General features: G+C 40.6%; 1 protein-coding gene across 1 annotated transcript in view; it reads left to right on the plus strand.

Moving 5' to 3' along the window:
- The window catches only part of LOC104124233 (synuclein alpha interacting protein), a 57,411-nt gene extending 41,047 nt beyond the window's left edge, over positions 1 to 16,364 (plus strand). Inside the window, exons 8-11 of the mRNA XM_009636549.2 lie at positions 6,296 to 6,388; positions 8,873 to 9,935; positions 11,687 to 11,757; positions 16,280 to 16,364. Of these exons, the coding sequence (XP_009634844.1) occupies positions 6,296 to 6,388; positions 8,873 to 9,935; positions 11,687 to 11,757; positions 16,280 to 16,364 (1,312 nt within the window). The remainder of the gene's footprint in view (positions 1 to 6,295; positions 6,389 to 8,872; positions 9,936 to 11,686; positions 11,758 to 16,279) is intronic.
- The last annotated feature ends 6,027 nt before the right edge of the window (positions 16,365 to 22,391 follow it).

The raw sequence follows: 22,391 nt of genomic DNA on the forward strand, positions 1-22,391 counted from the left end.
CCGTGAGCACTGGCCTAATGTTCCAACTTAGATACATAATCAAGAGCTTGCCAGCTGCCTCAGGCCATGAAAATAGCTTCTGTCAACCCATGTTTAGAGGGGATGGTATCATTTTATGCAAGCAGCGTGTGGGTAATTGTAATGGGTATAAAATACAAGACTGTTAGCAGGGGAGCTGCAGGGGTGGCCTCTGTGAGAACAGGTGAGGGGCTGCCCTTTTCCAGACCACAACTGGTTCCAGCCAGCTCCACAACACACCCACTGCGGGACACAGCTAGGCCCATCAATCACATCAGTGGCACCTCTGTGAAACCATATTTGAGAAAGGGCAGAAAATGACAGAGAGGAGGAAGGAACAGAAGAATGACAAACAGAGGGAACAGCAAGGTCAGAGGAGCAAGAGGTGCATCATGGTGGAGCAGGCACACCCCCAAAGGGACTGTGGCCCATGGAGTATCCATGTTGGAACAGGTACACCTCTTGAAAGGACTGTAGCCCATGGATACGCCCACACCAGAGCTGGTGCTTCTCTGAATGGACTGCTGCCTGTAAAGGACCTACACTAGAGCACAGGAAAAAGTAAGAAAGAAGGAGCAGCAGAGAGAAACTGCCTCACACGAACCCTGACCTGTGCCTCGCTGAGAAGACTGCGTGTAACTGGCAGCGATGGCAGGAGAGGAAGAGAGGTGCCTGGAGTGGAGCCTGAGAATGGGAGAGAAGAGGGGCTTGGAGTCCAGATGAACCTGGCAGGGAAGTTGAGCCTGGAATAGAGGAGGATAGGTGTTTTTAAATGTCTGTCCTTTTTTGCTTCCCAATACCTGAATCAATAATGAAATATTTATGCTAGTTGGCAATGAATTAAGTTAAATTCCCCAAGCTGAGTCTTTTTTGCCCATCACAGTCATTGGTAAGTGATCTCCCTGTCTTCATCTTGACTGACGAGCTTTTTTGCCTCTGTTCTTCCTGTTTTCTGCCCGCATCCCACTGAGGGATAGGGGAAGTGAGAGACTGGCTGTGTGTATGCTTGGCTGCCAGCTGGGGCCAACCCATTATGGTGATACAATTTTTAGTTTCAAACAGGATGCCTTGAAAATAAGAATCAAAATTATCTGCATTGTTAATTCATGCTTTTAGTATAATCAGTTATGTATTTTGATCTGTTTTTACAGCAAAATGAGTGTGTAGTAGCGGTCCTCTTTGTCATTATAGAATACCTTCTTACATTTGAAATATGCTTATTTTTATGTTTGTACCTCTAAGTTTTATATTATAAAGGCATTTTATCTTTGTTTATACTCTCATAAATATAAAAAGTGAACTAAGGATTATTATAATTTTCACAGTTTTTATAAATTTACAGTCTGACACTGCTCACTGGACATTTCACAGTACAAGGTGTTTTGTAATTGGTTCATTTGCTAAGAAATGTTAAAATACATAAATCAGCTGAGAGAAAGGACAAATCCAGAACATAGGGTATTTCCTGAGTAGCCTGCATTAGCACCTGACTCATCTCAATATATAATGAAATATATTTTCCCCATAACTCAGAAAAAATAAAAAACCCACACACCGGGAAGTAGAAATGGCAATGACAGTTTCTCTATGTTTCAGTTCTCTTCAGTGTTCAACCAGTAATCAATATAAGTATAATCTCTCATATGGAAAAGAAAGACTTATGTCAGTCAGCAGTCTGTTTACCTGTGTAGAAATAGTCTAGTTCTGACTTCCCTGACAAAAGCATTAACACTTCTCCAAGTCTCCCTGCTGTCATCTCACAGACTGCATGCTTAGGAAGTCATTTAAATGATTCTTCTCCTGCTCCTGATGGTTTCCTGTGCTGTCTCAGATGGACTTAAATCTGCTTCCCTTCAGCACCCTGTTTTTTTCAGGCTTCAGATTTAGCTTAAATAAGTGCAGCAACAGCCTTTTCTTCCTCTTCTACAAAGAGATGTGAGTCTCCGTGCAACCCTGTTGCAGTTTACTGAGGCAGTGAAATATTCTATTTTGTGCTTGAAAGAACAGCTTCTGCACGGCTATTTGGGCCGCAAGCTTCAGGCTGTGAGTGGCTCTGATATAAGGAATGGACCATGTTCAGAGGCCCATGCTCAGGAGCCAGAGGGGATGATGGAGGAAGGCTCTGCTGTGGTTTGCAGCCCCATCCTGCATAAAAATCCAAGGATAGTATGAAATACCTGCCTGGGGCAGCTTCTCAAGGTGTCTTACCTCTAGCATAGCAGGAGAATTCATTGGCTACAGCACCTCTGAAAATTCTGAAAGCATCAGATGGCAATAGATGGAAGTCCAGTTTACAGTCTAAGTCACTTCAAACTGCTGTTACATAGGAATAGCTCCAACTTGGGCAGCTGAGCTGTCTTTCCTGTGTTTTCTCCACCTACTTCTGCTGGTGTTAGTGGATATTGTTCTAGAGACAGAGGAGTTATGATTGTATCATGACGGGTTACTTGAATGGTCAATATCAACACAGGAAGCCATATGTGCTTCTCAGCCTTCCCTCAGCTGCTGTAAACATGCAGTCTTCTTTTATTCTGGGTGCCTTATTAGGCAGAGATAAGGGCTTCTCTCTGATAACACTGTACGTCCCCAGCCACAGGAAGACTGGAATGGTTGATATTGTGCAAGAAGATCAGCAGTGCAGAAACTGTCTTAGACCAGCACGTAGCAAGACATATTGTCCTAAATGAAAGAGGAAGTACTGTCTTTCATTCTCTTTTTATGAGCCCTTCCTGTCATCAAGGCAACACAGAGCAGTTCTAGAGAGAAGTTATCCCAATTTATCACACTCTTTGGAGCCATTTCAGAAAAGAAGGCACAAAACCAAAACAATAAAATCACATTTTGCCGGAGTCTTCATATCTTTCATCTCTTTGATCCAAAGCAGCTCAGACAACAAATACAGAAGAGTATAGCAAAACCTTTTGAGCTGGGTCTAAGTCTCCATTCAGAGGAAAAAGCCTTTATATTTGAAAGAAGGAAATAAGTGGTAACTGGAAATGTTCCACTGAATCTTCACAAGAAGATTAACTGAGACTTTTCCCCAAAAGACGGAAGAACCAAGCATTCTTTCCACAGGTAAAAAGGAAAGTGGACCACAAAACCTGCTGTTACTGCCTTCAGAATGAAAGCTTTCGTTTGCATCTCTTGCTGATTATAGAAGTTTGGTCAATCCAACAGGACAAATGCTTAGGACAGACACAAAAGTTTCTCACAGAGTTACACAAAATATTGGCTTTCTTTTTACTTCCTGAGGTCTCCATAGGTCTTACAATCTCAGTTATTCCCTCATGGATTTCGTCTGTCTAAAAAAACCTCGGCTGCCAATGTAGAAAATTCCTACCTGCACAAATACTGGTTTCTAGCACTGATGACATTAGCAGTAATGACTTGGATTGTCTAGACTTTCCTGGCCTGAAGACACTAAGTCAGAACTAATGACATAAAATTAATGCTTCCCTAGACTTCTGTTACAATGCTGCTTGATGACAGACCATTCTACCTGCATTCCCAAAGGGCTGTACTGTCCTGGACCTGGTTGTGCAAAGCAATTAATGAATGAGACACTTGTTGGTCTTTTTGGTACACTATCAAGCCAAAATCTCTGGCAAGGCAAAGGTCAAAGCAAACAATGAGTTAAAAAATTATGATGAAAAAGTGGTTGAATATCCTCTGTTCCCACCTCTTTCCTGCATTTTGTAAACAAAATGCATTATTTTCCTGAAACATCATAGGAATAGCTTTAAAAATTGCTGAATAAAAAATTATTGTAGCAGTATGGTAGGTTGTATGCAGGTTGCTGGTTTGGGGTGGGGTGGGATTGTGTGGTAGTAAGTGCTATACAGATGTAAAGTAAGAAACACGGTATAAACTTTACAATGCTCATCTCTTTTTTACTTAGCTAAGCTGTTTCATTTTCTGCTTTGTAGAGTGGCCATTCTTGTTTTATTCAAAACAAAATGGAGAAGTAAGGCAACATACTATGAAAGATACTTTAGTAGAACCCAGTGCCTCAGCCTGTTCCCTGTTCAGTTACTGAGCTCCCTGATGTCATTGGGAGGTAGTGGGGGTCCGCATTTGTCTAAGTAGACACAGAAGGGTCCTTACATATTACTTACTGGGAACATTGTCTAAGCTAAGACCCTCAGAATTTGGGCATTAAATATCATAAAGTAGACCCTCCTACACCTGAAGCTGCAGTAATATTGTCTCCTGTATCAGTCTAGTTTTAATACTTAGGAATATTGCTGTTCCAAGAAGTTGAGATCCCTTGCTTTCAATGCTATCTTAGATATATATGTGCATGTTATATATCTTTAGGGATAGAGCTGGCAAGATGTGTGGGTTTCTGTAAGCTATTTACTAACTAGTTAAACTGTGAAAACAGAGGAAACTTTAATTCTTTTAGCACAATAAAATTAAGTGGAATGAGAACATCAACTCAGCAGAAGAGGTGTCAGAGATTTGCATTAAAGCTAAAAGCATAAGAAGCTGTTAGCTACCTTATTTAGATATTTAGAAATACAAGTTGAAGGAAGCATAAAAGGCAAATAAAACAGATAAATTGCAACACAATCTAATCGCAAACGAAAATTTCCCTGGCTCTTAAAAAAGAGTATCTGGGGAGCTGCAATGCAAGCCGATGTTGACAGATGGTAGGAGAATTTTAAAATAGTCTAAGGAAGTGTGTAGGCAAGAGGAAGGAAGATGGAAAATTAAAGGAAGAAAGGATCTACATAAAGCATGATTGTATTGTAAAATGTGATGGCAAGGCAGTTTGTCAAGATCCCACCTTTATTTCTGTAGCACTTTTCAGATCCACTCTGATACGTTAAAAGTAAAATGTTTGGTTTCTGCCAGCCCTGCAAGTACAACCCCTAGTCTAAAAAGTCATCTGGATTCTTTCTGGCTTTGACATTGCCAGTTATAAAGACTGCATTTGGAACTCAGCTAACTCTTCCGCTGATGGCATGCAAGCTAGGAAAGAATCCAGCTCACTGACAGGGAACTGTATTAGTTCTGCAGATCCAATAAGAATAAAAGTACTAAAAACATTACTTCTACAGCAACAGCAGCAGAGCCTGGGAGAAGCAGATTAAAAGTCATTTTCACATGGTCATTTGATCAAGACCAGGGAATAAAACCAAATGTACCAGTTGTATTCCAGGTGAAAAATAGCATGTGTAGAATAACAAAAAGCTCTAAGTCTCTTGTTTTCTGATAGTTTCCCAGTAATTCTGTCTGTGGAGTGTTTAGAGGAACTGGAACTTACGGGTCACTAAATGAGATTGAGCGTGATCTGTGACAGTCAACAAGCTAAAGGGTTGTTTTGATGCTAGAATGGATGGGAGCAGGGAGAGGGAGAAGAGCTTTTTGTGGCAAATTGATCTGTTCTTCATTTTCATAGAACTACTTGAAGGTTTGCAGGTTATCTTGTTCAACTGAGTCCTTTCTATGGAAATAAGTATGTAGCAGGATAACAGATTGTGATTACAGTTCTATGGTAAATGGAGTTTCTAGTATGGTTATCATTTTCATATTACTAACAATTTATATCTACTATTATAATTTTTTTAAACATAGAACACAACACCACATTGAGAGTGATAGGCTGCAGTAGGTCCAGCACTACTGACCATTGGTAAGGTTGGGGAGCAAGCAGATGTGTTTTCTCCTTCTCCCCGTGAATGCACAGAGATCATATTTAGATCCATCATGCAGCTGAAGAAGACTGGACCAGCCCTTCCCAGTGGGCAAAAGCTCCTCTCTGACTTCATTTGCAGACAGAAAAGGAGAGAGCAGTTGTCTGAAGTGTCGTTCAGCTGAGTAAAAGCCATCCACCAAATGTATGAAGTGACTTCCTAATCCGTACCTTTCCTCTTCCTTTACACAAACAAGTAAGAACTGAATGTCCCTAAATTTGCTCCACCATATCTTTGTTTCTGGACTATTATTTTCCATGAGTCACTCGGTTCCAATGAACTGCTGCTTATGATCCCACATTTGTCCTTATATGAAGTATAATAAATAATCTCTGACAAGTAAGCATCTCTCAGTTGGTCTTGTACAGTGATCACAAAATATTCACAGGGATTCAGAGACAAGTACAAACCCTCTGTTATGCTATTATTTATAATTTCTCTTTTTATTTACTATGTAAAGTATAGGTGAAGAGGCCTTTTTTGAATACAAAGTTGAACAGGTAGTATCAGTCATCCTGTAGCTTACTAATGCTGACAGTTTTATAATTCAAGGTAAACAGTCTTACATTTTCTTGCAGGCAGACAATGGAACGTGTGACATTACAGAACCAACTCCAGCAGCTTTTAGAAGCCCAGCGGTCAGAGGGCAAGTCACTGCCCACGTCCCCAAGGTAATGTGACTGGAATTGTGCTGCAGCCTGGATTTGCACAGTTTCATGGTACATCAGTTATCAGGAGAAGCTGTGACCTGTCTAAATAGTAGATGTGTTCTGTAGAGTAAATGTGCTTTTTTACCTCACAGGCTTGAAGCTGAGCTTCTGGAATTTGACAGTGTGTATGTTTTATAAATATTGGAAATTCTGAGTATGAAATGAATAGTACCTGTTTCCCAACAGAGTGAAAATCAGATTTACTGTGGAATAGAACAAATTTTGTATCAGATGAACAGCAGAGGATCCTAGAAACCCCTAGGAAAGCTGTAAAGTTTGACCTTATGGTGGTCCTCCATACATTACTGCCAGCAGTAATTCATAAAGCCAGTTACCAACAACACTTGCTTTCAGATTAATAAGACCCTTTACGCTCATTAAATCTTTTGCCAGCAGTAGCTTGAAATTTTATGTATTGTTTACATATCCTATCAGAAGTCCCAGAAATAGACACAAACTGAGTAACGTTTAAGAGGAGGAAAGTCAAGGCAGAGGACTGGATCTGGAGTCTACTAACACATCTCTCTGACTTCTGCCATAGACTTCCATGCCATGGTGCATGGAAGTCAAGCAAGCACACGACTTTTCTCTGATAGCAATCTGAAGAAGTCATTGAAAGGAATTAAATAACTCACTTGCAAATAGGACTCAGTTATCATTACCTTCTAATTCAGTTTCCTCTCTGGAAGACATATACATTGCTTCTCCTTGTTTCAGAGTCATTAAGGAGCTACATATATGTTAAAGCATAAAGCATAAAATCTTCTGCAGGCACTGATGATCAGAGCTTCGGGTCATCAAGTATGAACTCATAGGATCAGTGGACTGCTTTTTTTCCATTCTCACAGAATCTCAAGTGCTTTTCTGGACAAGTGCTCCATGTCCCTGAATTTCATGTGTCAGTGTTTCAGAGAAGTGCAAATAGTTATAGAAGTAGATAACAAAGTGAGTTTGGAGAGGCATTTGTGTAAAGGAACTAGAGCTAGGAAAGGACTGTAAACTCCAAACCCCTGTTGAAGTAGAAAACCACACTGGAAAGAGTTGTTTTGTCCTTTTTTTTAGAATCATAGTCTTTGTCTTCCCTGTCTGCCAGCTCAACAGGGCCAAAGGGACCAAATGCTGCCTTCCAGCTCATTTGGTTTCTGTGATTTTTGCTGACTGGTCTTTCCAAGTGGTCTTGCATCTGAGTACTGGTGAGCACCAGGACTGTCTAAATTTCAGTATCAGACAAAATCAGATGAGAGCAGATTTCTCATCATTCATTATTCCTGTAATAGAGTCAGTTGCGGCATCTTTTTAGTTAAGTGAGCAAGTCTGAAAATGATACTCTGTTATTTAAAATTTTATTTTGTTGTTGGCTACTACTTTTCCTTCCAGCTAGAACTCACTTGTGGATATTATCATCATCCAAGGACCCAGCAGCAGATCTGAGAGAACTTATCCCTTTTACTAGGAAAGGCTATTGTAGATTACATGCATATTCTTCAGTGCCTGTTTCGGTTTGCTGCAGGAGAAAAAGCACAAAAAGAATTGAAGATGAGGTGGCTAGTATAGGCATGTGAATTTTGTACACTGTGAGAACTATGGACTCAGTAGAAGTTGCTTGCAAAAAAAGAAATGAAAGCTATGAATTCACTGCCTCACACTAACCCTAATTTTGTCACCTTACCCTTGCTTAGAGGAAAAGTGGTTTAAAATAAGAATGTGGTGTATTATGAGCTCTGGCATATGTCACGGGGAAAGAAACGGTCTCTGTAATTTACGTTCTTTGCAAATCTGACTTACTTGAGATTTCTGTTTCCTCACTATATAATATTTGGAGTTCTAAATTTAATTTATTATTCTAATAGTATTGGAATAAATTCATGTCACCTTTCTCATGCTTTTCAGTATTTCATATCTGAAAAGGTTTTGAGTGCAAATGGCCCTGAGTTTTTATGAGGTCTTATATGGCTATTATTAATACCAGATGAAGTTTAGATTTATGAAATCATTGCTATGCAGAGAGCTGGTACTTTTGCAGTATTTAGAATAAGCTACTTTTGTATTATGATGTGACTTGGACAGTCGACATTTGGCCTTGCAAGATTTTTTCACCTTTTAAAACATGTCAGCTCCCACAAATAGGAAGCAGTAGTTTCTCTAAGGTTTTTCTCAGAAAGTCATTGCTGGCATTGAAATAACTGTTCTAAGTTTTGATTTTAAGGAGTTTTCTTTGTAAAAGAAAGTGAAGAGCCTCAAATCCTAATTAGGAGTGGAAGCAGGGTTACATGCTTCTCTGTGTCATCTTCTCTGTGGCATCATAGTAATGAATTCCATGTGAGTAGCAATGAAAAGGGTAACTAACAATAAGCTGAGACAGACACGTACACTGGAAATGGCAGTTTCACATTTTATATGTGCATTAATTTGGCTGTGGTATTTCCTCCTCTTTTTTTCTTTAAGCTCGCCATCATCTCCTGCTTCTGGCAAACCCCAGTGGAAACCATCTGAAGCAGATGAATTGTCTCCACCAAAAAGTAAATTGAACACCCAAGATGGGATTCAGATTCTTGGCAGCTTGGGAACTTCTAGTCGCACTCGAGCCAAGATAAAAGATGAGGACTCAGATAAAATCTTGCGCCAGTTGTTAGGGAAGGAAATCTCTGAAAATGTCTGTATGCAGGAAAAGCTGACTTTGGAATTTCAGGATGCTCATGCATCCTCCAAGAATGTGAAGAAGATTTTGCCAGAGAAAAGGGAGCTGAAGTTAGCCAGACTGAGGCAACTGATGCAGAGGTCACTTAGCGAGTCTGACACAGACTCGGCTAATTCAGAGGAGCACAAGAACACCCCTGTGAAAAGAACTGACAAACCAAGGCCTCAGCCCATAGTGGAGAGTGTTGAGAGCACAGAGAGCTTGCACCTGATGATCAAGAAACACACTTCCGCAGCAGGACGCCGCTTCCCTTTTGGTATCAGGGTCTCTAAGTCTGTGGAAGGCCACAGTCCTTCCCCTACTTCAGAGAGCAGCGATCCAGATAATGAAGCCCCATATCAGTCTGGTACTGTACCTCAGAGCCAGTTTTGTGGAGACAACTCGCCATCCAGCACAGACAGTGCCGCTGCCCAAAAGGTCGCCACCAGCCCTAAGAGTGCTCTCAAGTCTCCATCTTCAAAGCGCAGAACCTCCCAAAATTTGAAACTTCGAGTAACTTTTGAGGAGCCTGTGGTACAGGTGGAGCTAGCAGAGTCAGAACTAAATGAGGAAAAGGATAAAGACCGGGGCAAAGGACTTGTGCGGGTGCCAGCCGGCTCTGGGGAGCCAGCGGGGGACCAGCTGAAAAGGCCTTTTGGAACCTTTCGGTCCATAATGGAGACACTGAGTGGCAACCAAAATAACAACAACAACTGTCAAACAGCAAACCTGATCAAAACCTCATCGACACTGCCTTTTACCTCATTAGGAAGGAAGACGGCAGACAGCAAGGGAAATCCAGCAGCTCTCACAAAAGGAAGAAACAAGCCAGTGAGTGCACTGAAAGGAGGAAGGGCCTTTTTTTCTCTTGTCTCTTTAATTAATGAATAAGTTTGACAGCTTCTTCTTCCTGCCTTTCTACAGCAAAAGGGTGCACACAAATACCTTACTATATTTGACCTGCAGAAAGCCCATCCAATGTCTTAATTTTGGAAGGCTTTTCCAAGGAGTGGCAGTTACTGCTTGTGTGCAGAGTCCATTCTGTTAGTGCACATGGTTCACATGTTCTGTGCTGAAAGCTTTCCACAGAGACACAATTCACCTGGAAATTATGTTTTATGTTGTTCTGAGTGACAAGTCATACAATGAGAATGTCACACTTGAATCCATGTGATTTCTGAGGAGTAAATAACTGAAGGACCAGCCCTGTCATGTCCTATAGCCAAGACTGCTGAGGCCAACAGGGTAAAAATAAGTGGTAGAATATAAAGCGGAAAAATAGGTCCTTCCTGCTCCCCTAGGTGTTGAAGCTGTCCAGTATCCAGCCTTTTTTGCCCACCCACTCCTCATAGCACAGAGTCTTTTCATGGCAGAGTATGTGGCTGGTCTGTAGCAAAGCGTACTGGATCCAGATCATCCCCTCTCTGTGGTCAACAGAGTGCCCTTTCTGGGATCCCAACAAAAAGAAGGGTGTCTCCAGTTAGTGGACTGGCTCTCTTGTTCAAAAGAAAAGAGAAAATACTTTGAACAAATATATCTTCCAAGAGAAAGGAAGACATTGAATAAAGAGACAGAGGTAGGAAGTACTGTGAGCGCAGTGTGTTTGTGGAGCAGAGAGAAGTGCAAGCATCTGGAGATAAAATAAAGAGTTGAGTGAGAGGGAATGGTAGATGATTTAATCCTCCACAAAAGACAGGGTGGGAGGGAAGGCGTGGATGGAAAGACATGAGGTGAAAGAATAATTTCAAGATGAAAAAAAGAACATAGAGCAGGCCAAGAGGAGGAGGACGAATAGTAAGTTATATACTGTAAAAAGTATGACAAGTTAATGGGAGAAAAACACAGGAAAATCTTAGGCATGGAGGAGGCAAAATGAGTATGGAAAAGAAAAAGTGGAAAGGAAGAAATAGGAAACAGTGAGCAGTCCATGTTAGTGGGTACTGCTAGAACAGTAGTGCTATAGAAAAATGTGAAATGCAATGAAAAATTCAAAGGAGACTTAACAGGCTAAATTGAAGTGTGTCTGCATTTATTAAAGTTTACTCCAAATCACAGTATGAACTATTTACTGATCTGAGACTTTGAAGACATGCACCATCTAGTTAAACAGCTGATTTTACATAGAAGTCTTTTCTTAACACAATGGCAATTTTTTTCAAAAGAGTGATTCAGATTTTATAGTGATAGAGGAAAAGACAGTATGTCTTCAAAGAGGTTCTGATTGATTGCAAGGTCATGAGTATTTTTCATAGTACCCTAAGAAATTTGAAGGTTTGGATGAGGTAATCCTCACAGCATTGATGCTTGCACTGTAAAACGCATGTTGTCTGTGAAAAGGCCATGTTTGCATGTCATTGTTGCCAACTTCAAAATTGTGGAAAGAATGCATTTTCATCTCAACTGAAAGGACCACAGCACACATCTCAAACAGGTAACAGATCCAGCCTTATTTACTAACTCAGAAATAAGTGTGTTAAAATGTTACTGTGGCTATTTTACTGCATGTTTTGGTAGACTTCCATGTTATGCATGTGGTAAGCTCAGTGCATGTTTTTAACCGATGTGATGTTGTACTTCCTTAGGGTCCTTACTTCAGCTACACCAGTCTTTCCTCTAGCACGTTGAATGAAGAACTTCTGTGTAACTGTGCTTGGTATGTCCTGATGCATGGTGATGTTTAGTGTCTCTGTTGCTTTGTTTTCTGAAATTGCATGTGTTTGCTAACATTATTCATAACTGAAATACTAGAATTGATTGATGCACAAGAAAGGAAATAGATGAAGAGATGAACATCTAAATTCCTCAAAAAGCAGAAATTTATGATGGATGTCTGCTGATGTCACCATTGAACTGGCTACAGGATTTCAGTTCCAATAAGCATAGAAAAGTATTCATACTCATAAATCCACCAGGGAGTGTAGTGCACTTTGGCTGAGTATTCAGCCTGTTGAATGAAAGTCAAGCACCAGATGAGAATGGAAATTAGATTTCTTCTCATGAGGAGAGAAAAAAGACCACAGTTCATCTCTAAATGGAGAGCACAGGGAACACGAGGCAGAATGCTGTACTTTAAGTCTAGTGCTCTCCTGTTTTCACATATCTTTCATACTCTACCTCAGACTTTGAAGTTAAATCTGCTTTTTAAAGTCTAAGAACTTTGACTGTGTTCAAACTCCTTAATTTAGATATGTTCCATCAGGACTATTCAGCCAGATAGAGACCAGTCCCTCAAGGTTCATAAACACATGTTGGAAAAAACAACGTTCGATAAAATGCGTCTTTATTTTATAAGCAAATGCATTGTAAAAATTACCTGTCATTTTTATTCAACTCCTAACACTTGCAAATTCTTGTGATGATAATTTTTTTCTGTTAAACTGAGATGTAAATCCTGTCATTAGGTGTGTAAATGATTGCTATTCACACCAAAATTATACATCTGAAGATACTTCTGGGAAAATCATGAATTAGTCATTCTGCAGTTTGGAAGCCTAAATTACTTCCAAGTTACTCTTTTCTAAATGCCTAATAAATTTTTTTTTGTTCACTTCTTTTCTAATGCCAGGACCTTCCCCTACTTAAAAAATCAATTTCCGTAATGGAAATGGGAGTCTTGTTCTGAAGTCATTGGCACAGTGTATGTGAAACCAGAAACAGAACTGTAAGGTTTCCAAGATGCTTCATTCTCTCCTGAAAACAAAGAGGGAAATTCCAGTGCAGAAAACTGACTGCACAGCAGCAGTTTGAGAGGGAGTACCAGTGGGCAGCCTCCAATCAAAACGCCCAGCTTCCTGTCCAGACCGTGGAGTAATACAAAACAATTAATCTCATCCGTATGTTAGAGCCTCGTGTGGCAGCATGGCATGTCCCCAGAAGCAGCAAAAGACAGGGAAGATTTGGCTGCCGCTGCAGAGCTGCAGTCACCTGCTGGGAAGGTGAAGGTTGGGCCTAAACTCCTGGCTATCCCCCCAAGCACTGCTCATCCAGGCACCATGTCCTGAAGCTGACCCCGTGGTGGTGGGCACATGGAAAACCAGAGTAGGAGACAAGGAGCAGAGTGCACTAGGGACACAGCTTGAGGAAGCTGTTATTATACCCACAGATTAGGACAGAAGTGGGCAAATTGTGTGCCAGGGCCCATGGCATGAGATTTCCAAAAAGCACATAAGAATGGAAGATGTTTTATGCTTTTCAGTAACCAGAAAGCAGACCTGAAGGCTCTTGGAGCTTCAAGACAGCCTTCGCCTTTTAGCGTGTGTTGTGATTTTTGAATGAAAAAATGGGTGCCTGTCATTAGCTCACTGCATGCTACCCTGTAGCCTGTGAAATTTAAATAGAAGAACATCACCATCACGTGCACTACAAGCCCCTGGACACTGTCTGAATTTTCCCTGGATGCTCTGGGGAGACTGTGTAATTACCATTTCAGAGCTATTTTGAAGAAGAACCTTTCTAGAAAACAGTGCAATCTTTGGCGTTTTAAACCTTTGTAGATTGTTATATTGGGGCCTATATTTCTGGACACAGTCCCAAACCCCTTTTCACTTTAGACCCTTACATAGGGGATTTTATTAGCATCTTCTGAAATCTGAAGTCATTATACAAAATCTGCCTGCAGTCAGGTGACATTCCTGTCCACCAGTTTCCAGTTTCTTTTTCTTCTGCTTCAGTTTATTTTGTTTGTTTTATTTTTTCATTCAAAATACCCAAGTACATCAAGGCTTTGTAGTTTACTTTTTCAGATTGGTCACAGCTTAATAGTAGAGGATTGTATTAAATTTTGTAATGTCCTTTTAAAATTTGATACACCCTATTTTTCTTAAGGCCCTAGAGTAAATTTTGGATGTGCAGGATGTATCAGGGTATTTTTTCCCTTTTTGGAAGGATTGGCTAGTTTTTTGCATATTACGACTCCAAGCAAATGCTTGTAGTTTTTTCCGTCTTACATATATGCCAATGAACAGTTCTTTCCCATACTTTAAATCATCTGTAATCTGCAGTACATTAAAGTAAGCACTAATTCACCATATCAATAGAAAACCCTGTATTAGCTGCAGCTTTCAACAGCTCATACGTCAGGGCCAATCAGCAGAATCTATCATCAGGTTTCTGTCAGATAGTAAACTGGGCACACTTCTAAAATAGTAAGAGGATGTAACCTAACAGATATCCCACTGCCAGACCTACTGCTGGGTAAATTACAACTTCAGATATATACTCTAGAAAAAGGATGGTTATCTGTACATCTAATAAAATAGTTACGATTCAAACTAGTACAGTACAAAATCAATATGAAAGTAATTTAGGCCTTGTCTCAGACCATTTACAGTTTTTGCTATTCTGAACTGTAATGAACATGTATCAGTGCCAGTTGCATGAGCAGATGTTTAGCATTTCTGTGGTGACACAGGCACCAGAAGATATTAGAAATTTGGTTAGTAATTAGTGATATTGGTAGTATGTTTCCTTCAGGTCAGCAGGCACAATTGTAAAAGGCACATCTGTTCAGCACTGTCACCTAGAGATATCTGCATTAGCTAAAAATGATCCTCTTTGAGATTACAGTGCAACAGCAGAGCTTCTTCAAAATGGGGTCTCTGGAGTGCCTAGTGAGCCTCTACATGGGGGACTCACCCACAGGGTCTTTCAGCACTGCAAGTCTAAGCTAAAGCAGTAGTTAGTTGATGCAAATTATCTTAGCCTTAGAAAGCATCCTTTAATAAAGCTCCATGGTTAATGCTAAACATACTGTTGATACCAGCAATGCATGCTACATGCCAAAAAGTAGAGGCAAAAAGTCAAGTGCTCCTCTTTTTACCTCATCAAACTTGGTCCTACAAATTCTACTGTTCTTATCTCAGCTCTATGTCTTTTGCTCTTGCTTTGGGTATGTAGCAACAGTAATTTAGATGAATGAAGGGGATTTTAAGAGAAAATGATCCCTCATGCCCTCTTGCTGGGACCCACAACTGTGGTCCCTTAAGAGGTCAGCTTCTGTTAAATCCTGAAGAAGCCACAAGGTTATCTAAGCATCCTAAGTATCAGCTGTCTTGGGGATATTTGGTTCTTTGTGGTGATTGTAGACTAGAATAAAGCTATTCTCATTTACAGGAATCAGGCTTACATGAGTTTAAGGCAAGCTTTTTACACACATACTCTTGCCCTTTGCTGTGGGTTTTTAACCTCCCACTAGGATACGTCCTTTGCAGCAACAAACCAGCTAGTCATGATTGTATTGTAGGAGTTTTGCTGTTCAGCAGTAATGAGCCTTTTAACCTGTTCGGAAGTTGCTGTGAGCTGGATGCTTAATCAAAAATCCTTCAGCTGTAAGGTCAGCTGAAGAGAAGGGGAACATACTGGTGATTCAGAACATGGACATATGAAAGGAAGTGAAGAAAATTAATGTTAAGAATATTTAGTGTTTAGTTTTTCTACTTTAATTGGCAAGCTATTATTGAGTCTCATACACAATAGATAGATTTTTAATTATTTTTTTTTTTAAATTTAAGTTTACCTAGTGTGGAAATGAAGACACACTATAGAGAAATTATCTTCCTCTGTGTATCTAATAAAACCTTAACGATTTGAATTGAGCTTTTACCTAAATTACAATGTTAAAAGAGATACAGGTCCTGTGTCAGAAAGAGAATTACTGCTTGCCATTTTTACAATGGCCTTTTCCACCAGCTTCTACTTATGTGCACACATAAAGTAAGTCCAATGAATCACCTTCTGAAAGTGTTTATTTCTCTCTGATGGTTATGAATGGGGACTAGATGATTCCTGTACAGGTAGAGTCAGAAACAAACAGGATATGTCTAATGTTTGTTGCAGAGGATTTTTTTATCACTATGGTACTTTTCTTAAAGGGCAAGGATTTTTTGGACGTTCTGTCCATTATTACCAGAACATTACGACAGTGTACTAATTAATGCCATGACTTAAAAAGCTCCTTATCATCCCATTGGTTTCCAGTTTTTATTTCAGAATAGGAGCTACAAGAAAGTCAGTAAGAATGTACAGTATTAAAAAGTATTTTGCGAATAAGCCCAGAGAGAACGATTAATTCAGAGTTCAATACTTGCAAATGGAATTAATCAGGGTAAACAAACACAAGGCAAATCCCTCTATATTGTTAGCATTACCATGAGTAATTCTTTTCTTTTTCCCTCCAGGCATGATGACATCAATAGGAAAAGCCGGAAATCCAACAGTCAAAAGAGTACTGAAGAGACAGAGCTGCAGGAATTCTTCCTCTAGACCACATCTGATGATGTCTCACTTTGTTTGACATACCTGAAATATATCCTTTTGAAACACTAATATGGGACATACCCCTCACCAGCAAAACAGCAGCTGTTAGGATGCCTTAATTTGTAGCAGTTAGACCATATACAAAACTTTTTTATGATATATGTGTATATGTAACTTGTTTGTAAGCTGTGCTGTGTAAAGGCATGGGTGAGCAAAAGTAACAATTTGAAAATTGTTATGACACAGGCAACCTCCAAAATGTTTGTTGGGCCACAGAACACATTTTGTACTTTGTGTCTTGCATGGATATATTGTCATATATCTTTATTTCCCTTTGTCAATGGCATATACTGTCAAAGTTTCAGCCAGGACTCTGCCTGCTCAGCTCCTTAGTGAGACCAAGGCAAAAGCATTGGGGTTTTTTGAGTATGTTTTGTCTGTTGTTATTTCTATTTTTTGTAAAAAGAAAATAAAGACAGTGTTAATAGGACACACTGAGTGCAGATACTTCTCAGACTTCACTGTTGCATCTTTTGAGCTTTAAGTGTTTTGTTGGTCTTTTTGATGTTCTTTGATAATAAAGCAATGTCCAGTACCAGGATTTCAGTCCAGTCAATCAGTTGAGTCAAGAATTGCTTTAATGTTTAGTGGTCCCTTTTCAGCTTTAAAATGTGTAGAAATAAGAGGAAAGCATAAGTGCAACTTTAAATTACCATTTATTGTTACTTGCCTAACAGTGGCAATGTGCTCAGCTCTGTTCAAACTACTCAGTAGTCTGCTAAGACCTAGTCCATATCCTCTCAAAGCTGTCATGATCCTTTGATTGGATGGTCTCTGAACCTTTCAGAGAAAATGCAATCTCTTAATGACTTCACTTTTTTCTGGTAAACTATGAATACATTCTGCAAATGTGTCAGACAGCACAACATCCAAAAGCAGATTCCTAAGCAATCTTTACTTGACACATTTATTTATATCAAATATGTATGTATATAATTGCTTGTTTTGGTTATATTGATCTATTTCCATTTGAAGACTACTACAGTTTGATGAGAAAGATCCAAATACATGATGATTTATTTTGCTGACTGTTTTAATAGGACATAGGGAAGTCATGGGAAGTTTGCCAAGGAAATTTTTTATCACAAAGACAATTATAGAATCATAGAGTGGTATGGGTTGGAAGGGACCTCTAAAGATCATCTAAATCCAACCTCCCTGCAGTGGGCAGGGACATAAAAAAATTATGAGATTATGCACATTATATTCTTGCAATTGCAGAACTAGTAAGTAAATAATGTGGACACTCAAGAGGATTTTTATTAAGTACAATGGAGTTGCTTTCTATGCAGTTTCTCTTGCCTGTTTTTTGCTATGTTGATCTTGACCATTGGGCTTCCTTTCTGGTCAGTGAGAACAGAGAGGGACTTCCGGAATGGGATTCATCCTACCTATTATAGATATCTCATTTACAGGAGTACCAGTCCCTTCCTACTAACTACAGGGGAAGTTGAGGTAGTAGAGCTCTTGGAAGAGTTACTTAAGTATTTGGATGCCTTTAATTAAATGAGATAAATGTCTTTCTTTGGATCACTCTTCAAAGTGATGTCATGTTTGGCCATACAGCTGCCATGGACCAAGATGACTGAATGCCCCAGGCACCCTGCTTATAGGCTTTGGATAAGCACAGAGTACTACTGGATAAAATTGAGCCAGCTGAAAGACCAGCAAAACCCCCCACAAATAGAAATAATAAAAGTGTGCACATACAGAAATGAAATTCTGAGTTTCTTTCCACAGTTCTTATCTGTCACTTGGCAACACTTTGATTCTTAAGCTAAAGTAATAAACCTAGCACTCTAGCTGACCTGAGCTGTGTTGTTTAAAGAAACAACCAAACCTCCAAAAATATCTGTCAGCCAGGAACAGCAATACCTCTAACTGGGCCTCCTGTCGTCTACATGCGTATGAAAAATCTGAATGCAAAGTGAGAAGAGACACATGTGCTGCAATTGCCAGAGTGCTGAAAGAAAGCATAGGAAGGAGAGTCCTGTGTCTGGTAGATGGTCTTAAAACAAATTGGCAATTTTCATTTTTGAGAGTGTGAAGAGTGTTGACTATGGTCATGGAAATGGCAGAAGCAGCAATCCTGCTGAGTGATCTTGACTGACTGGAGATGTGTAAAGTCTGCCGCAGCTATCTGTAGTATCTAGCTGAAGCAGGGGATAAAACCAAACTTCTGTGAAAGGATTTGAAACAGACCAAGGCATAAGTATTGTCGAGTCCCAGAAGAAAGAAATCGCCTATTCTGGGGACTGAGGACAAAGTCACCTGCTCTCTGCAGGGTAGTAGTTTCTAGGGTATATTCGCATTCAGCACATGGTGAATCAAATTATGCAAGTATCACAGGGCAGTAGAGATTACTAAATGAGATAGAATGGGGATGCCAGAAGATGTTCAGGGTCTGTGGTTAAAGATACTTGCTAGGTAATTGATGTTGTGTCGAAGACTCCCATCCCAGATAATTCAATAATTGAATACAGCTGGGGAGGGCTGGCTGTTCTGAGTGACGTTCTGTTCATATGGCTGTCCGCAGTTCCTCAGCACGCTGGGGCAGAAAGCAGTTTCAGTGCTAGGTATTGCAAAAGAGAGGCCAACTTGATGTAAGCATGAAAAGTAGTGTCTGGAGGGTTTTATCTCTGTAGAAGGTGAACTCATGTTGTATAAACTGCTGATTTTATTGTTCCTAATTTGTAGTTTCTTTCCTACCTAGGGGCCCCAAAGCCTGCATGTGGTACACTCTGATGTCATGCCTATTAGAGAAATGCCAATTCTGTGATATTCAGCTGGCTGAAGTGTGTACTCTGCATATTTGTATCCTTAGTAGCTATAGAATCCAGGTGCCATAACTCCTTCTGTTTGGTTTATAATCCTCCAGGCAGATCCCTCTTGGCATGAGTCTAAGTCAGACTTCTGTCAGCAAAGCATAAGCATTTCCCAGAGGCAGAAGAGCTGATCAGGAATTTTTCAGCAAACATCTTCAGAAAATATCAGTTAGCCAAAGCTTTTAACAGGAGCACAAAACACTTTTGGTTACAACCCCTGGCAGAAAAGCTCCTCCCCTCTCCACTCAGAAATTTCTGATCAAAAGAACCATACAATCATAGAATCATTTGGGTTGGAAAAGACCTTTAAGATCATCAAGTCAAATCGTTAGCTTAGCACTGCCAAGTCCACCACTAAACCATGTCCTAAGAACCACTTCTACATGTCTTTTAAATACCTCCAGGGATGGGGACTCAAGCACTTCCCTGGGCAGCCCATTCCAGTGCTTGACAACCCTTTTGGTGAAGAAATTTCCTAGTATCAAATCTAAACCTCCCCTAGAGCAACTTGAGGCCATTTCCTCTCGTCCTATCGCTTGTTACTTGGGAGAAGAGACTGACACCCACCTCACTACAACCTTCTGTCAGGTAGTTGTAGAGGGCAATAAGGTGTCCCTTCATCCTCCTTTTCTCCAAGCTGAACAACCCCAGTTCCCTCAGCTGCCCCTCATAAGCATTGTATTCCAGGCCCTTCATCAGCTTTGTTGCCTTTCTCTGGACATGCTCCAGTGCCTCAATGTCCTTTTTGTAGTGAGGGGCCCAAAACCCAACACAGGATTTGAAGTGCGGCCTTACCAGTGCTGAGTACAGGGAGAAAATTACTTCCCTAGGCCTGAAGGCCACACTATTTCTGATACAAGCCAGACACCTGTTGGCCTTGGACACCTGGATACCCTGGCCAGCTCATATTCAGCTGGCTGTTGACCAACAACCCCAGGTCTTTTTCCACTGGGCAGCTTTCCCAGCCACTCTTCCCCAAGCCTGTAGCGTTGCATGGGGTGGTTGTGACCCAAGTGCCAGATAGTTCTGTCGCTCCTTCCTACCCTCAAGCAGATCAACACTTCCACCCAGCTTGGAGTCTTCTGCAAACTTACTGAGGGTGCCCTCCATCCCCTCATCCAGGCCATTGATAAAGATGTTAAACAGAACTGGCCCCAGCACTGAGCCCTGGGGAACACCACTTGTAACCAGCCACCAACCAGATATAACTCCATTCACCACCACCCTTTGGGCCCAGCCATCCAGCCAGTCTTTTACCCAGTGAAGAGTATGCCCGTCCAAGCCATGGGCAGTCAGTTTCTCCAGGAGAATGCTGTGGGAAATGGTGTCAAAGGCTTTACTAAAGTCCAGGTAGACAACGTCCATAGCCTTTCCCTCATCCACTAGGCAGGTCACCTTGTCATAGAAGGAGATCAGGTTAGTCGAACAGGACTTGCCTTTCATAAACCCATGTTGACTGGGCCTTATTATTCTGGCTGCCCTGGACGTGCTGTGTGATGGGACTCAAGATGATCTGCTCCATAACCTTCCCTGGCACTGAGATCAGACTGAAAGGTCTGTAGTTCCCCAGATCCTCCTTCCAGCCCTTCTTGTAGATGGACGTCATCACATTTGCCAGCCTCCAGTCAATTGGGACCTCCCCAGTTAGCCAGGACCGCTGATAAATGATGGAAAGGGGCTTGCTGAGCACTTCCTCCAGCTCCCTCAGTACCCTTGGGTGGATCCCATCTGGTCTCATGGACTTCTGTATGTCTCAGCAGTTTAGCAGATCACTATCCATTTCCCCTTGGATTATGGGGGCTTCATTCTGCTCCCCATCCCTGTCTTCCAGCTCCGGGGACTGGGTACCTTGCGAAGAACTGGTTTCATTACTAAAGACTGAGGCAATGAAGGCATCAAGTACCTCAGCCTTTTCCTCATCCTTTGTCAGTATGTTTCCCCCCACAGAGGGTAGTGAAGCCATTTGCTAGTGAACCAACATGTGTCCTAGTAAAACAGTATCTGTGGACACCACAGATACAAAGAATGGCTTTTCATGTTCTATCACCCCCAAAGATTTCAGAATAAGACCTCTCTGTGTTTTTCCTGTAGTTCTGTACCAAAGGCAATAAATAGGGTGTGGGAGAGCAGTAGTGAATTCCCAATTTCATGTAATCTCTTGCCCTCCTCTTTTGAGGAATGAAAATCGTTTGATAGGTCCCTTGTTTTTTCATAGTTGGCTGATTCATTTGTTTGTTTCAGGTATTTGAAATGGGCAGCAGATGCATGCATGCAGTATCAAAACTGCAAGTATGGTACTTCGTTTCATCAGCAGGATGGTGGGCTATGCTTTGTCCTGCATTAGGAGAGTATTTTTTTACCTTTCAGTCTCCATATTAGAAGGCAATTACATTGGTTTACTAGGTTACTGATTAATAAAATAACTATAGTCATCATAGTTGGTGTATGAAGGAGATGAAGAAGACAAGCTAGAGAGTTTAGATTTAATATTCATTTCACTGTAACTGTCATTCAGAAACCTTTTCGTAACATCAAGCTGACATAAGATCAATGGCATAACAAAATACGATTGGCAGCATAACAGTAAAAAAAATACTCCAGCATCCACTTATTTATAACAAAATGGTAACTGTCTCAGAAACATGTTCTTTGAGAGCTGATCTGTTGCATGTTTCATCACCTACCATTACAGCAATGTCAGAATATGGCCATACAATACAGTCAAAAGTGAAGTAAAAATGTCAGCACATCATATGCTAGGTATGAATTAATGGATTAGTGAATGGATCTCATGGTGAGACAACTTTTGCCTGAATGTAGACTGAGATTCAGCTCTTAGTACCCTTGAAATATTTCTTAGCCTTTTAAAAACCAACCTGATGAAAATTTGACAGAAAGGTCTGTGAAAAATGCAGTCCCTGCATTTGTAGCACCAAACTACAAGGCTTAATTGTCATGAAATGGTTTCTCAATGATGTAACAGGAATAATTTCTCAAAGTATATTGCATTTCCTATTGTCAGTTTAGAAATGTCTAACTGTACCTCAACTGTACCCAAGTAGAGCCTGCTACATAATTAGGTTTTATATAACCTTGTTTCCTGTTTATAAATGCATTTTGACATTGCAAATAAGTACACAATTGTGCA

This window comes from Egretta garzetta, unplaced genomic scaffold (genome assembly GCF_000687185.1).
Source record: "Egretta garzetta isolate BGI_Z169 unplaced genomic scaffold, ASM68718v1 scaffold473, whole genome shotgun sequence".
Taxonomy (NCBI): domain Eukaryota; kingdom Metazoa; phylum Chordata; class Aves; order Pelecaniformes; family Ardeidae; genus Egretta; species Egretta garzetta.